General features: G+C 39.5%; 1 protein-coding gene across 1 annotated transcript; it reads right to left on the bottom strand.

Annotated features, from left to right (window-relative positions):
* Nucleotides 1-531: 531 nt before the first annotated feature.
* LOC110572098 (40S ribosomal protein S12-like) lies at nucleotides 532-1,044 on the bottom strand. Its single transcript, XM_044912663.1, has one exon. It carries the CDS (start codon nucleotides 976-978, stop codon nucleotides 580-582), a length of 399 nt encoding a protein of 132 aa, XP_044768598.1. The 5' UTR covers nucleotides 979-1,044; the 3' UTR covers nucleotides 532-579.
* Between the last annotated feature and the right edge of the window lie 523 nt (nucleotides 1,045-1,567).

Here is a 1,567-nt window from a genome sequence, read left to right as displayed (position 1 = left end):
TCTCAAAGAAGCTGATAATGTGATCAGAGACATGAATTACATAAAGGACTCAGCTTTGTGAAGCTGGGACAGGGAATGAACATTCCATGCAGGCAGAGCTGACCACATAATTTGTGGGGCCCCTTGCAAAAAGAAAATGTGGAACCCCTTGTTCTAAAAGCAGAAAAAAAATACCATTAAATGTGCTAAAATATAAAGCTTTCTCATTTCTTCTATGGTCTTTCATCAGACTTGATATAGTGTTTTTTATTTGTTATACTAATATTATGATATATTAATGTTATTCTCAGCAAAGAAAATTAAAATTTATAATTATTAAATAAATGTTACCATTCATCTTTATATTGTGTCATGCCAGTTTTAAATGCAAAAGTAAGAGAATTTAACTCACAGGTGGTATCTCCTTACAGATGGCATCATGAATATTGCACAATTTTTTATTTCAGAGCTTGTATATACATATATCTTTAACTCATAGCAGAAGCATTGTACAAAATTGATTCAACTATTTTTCTCAGCTGCTTTTTTTACTTTTTTTTTTTAATTTTTTTTTGTGGAACAAGAACTAAGTTTATTTGTTCATTTCTTGCACTTGAAGTATTCCTCGATGACATCCTTCGCCTGAGACTCTTTGCCATAGTCCTTAACCACCACACAACTGCAACCAACCACTTTATGGGGTTTTCCCTCTCTGTCAATTTTACAGAGGCCTACCCATTCCCCTAGTTTCTTGTTGTCATCAACCTTGATTAGGTTGATTTGGTGTTCAACACAAAGGGCCTCCACAAACTTGACATACATAGGCTCATCACAGTTGGATGCAAGCACACAAAGATGGGCCTGGCGCTTGTCTAAGGCTTTGGCAGCTTCGCGAATTCCCCGTGCTAGGCCATCCTGGATGAGGGCGGTCTTCAGCACCTCTTGTAAAGCAGTATTAACGTCTATTACACCTCCAGCATCAATGCCTTCCTCGGCCATGGCGGTGGATCACGAGTGTAGCCGAATCTTGACTGCACGCGACCTTCTGCCTCCGCACGACTGGGCGGCGGCAGGGAAAGAGCTGTTTTTTTTACTTCTTGATAGGCACACATTCTATAAACATTCTCCACCTTGAGCTTAACTTAAAAGTAAGGAAGGACTAAATGAAGATGAACATGGGTTAGTTATCCTATTTCTCTCTTTCTTTCTATCTCATGATTCTCAGTGTAGGTGGTTAGCTAATATTGGGAAGACACATGACCAAGAAAGGTTATGGATAGGGCTCTTTGATTATCCATGCTTCTTAAAACATCACTGCTTCCTTTCAATGTTTGAAGCAAGTTCTGGTTCTCAATAGAAGGTGTGCCATCTCAGAGCTGGCAGTGTGCCTGCTTACTAGACATGCTTACCTTGTACTCACTTTGAGTCATATTGAACCTCTACTACACACTGTAGGTCTACCAGAATTCTGTGGTCATGGGGCCCTGTAAGTGCTATATGCAAATGAGGTGGCAATGAATGATGGAAATATTATATGTATTTCCTCTGCTCACCCACGTGCTCCACCGTGCCACTAAATTTCACTTAC

This window comes from Neomonachus schauinslandi, chromosome 2 (genome assembly GCF_002201575.2).
Source record: "Neomonachus schauinslandi chromosome 2, ASM220157v2, whole genome shotgun sequence".
Taxonomy (NCBI): Eukaryota; Metazoa; Chordata; class Mammalia; order Carnivora; family Phocidae; genus Neomonachus; species Neomonachus schauinslandi.
The sequence above is the reverse complement of the archived record's forward strand: the minus strand, read 5'-3'. Positions and strand labels throughout refer to the sequence as shown.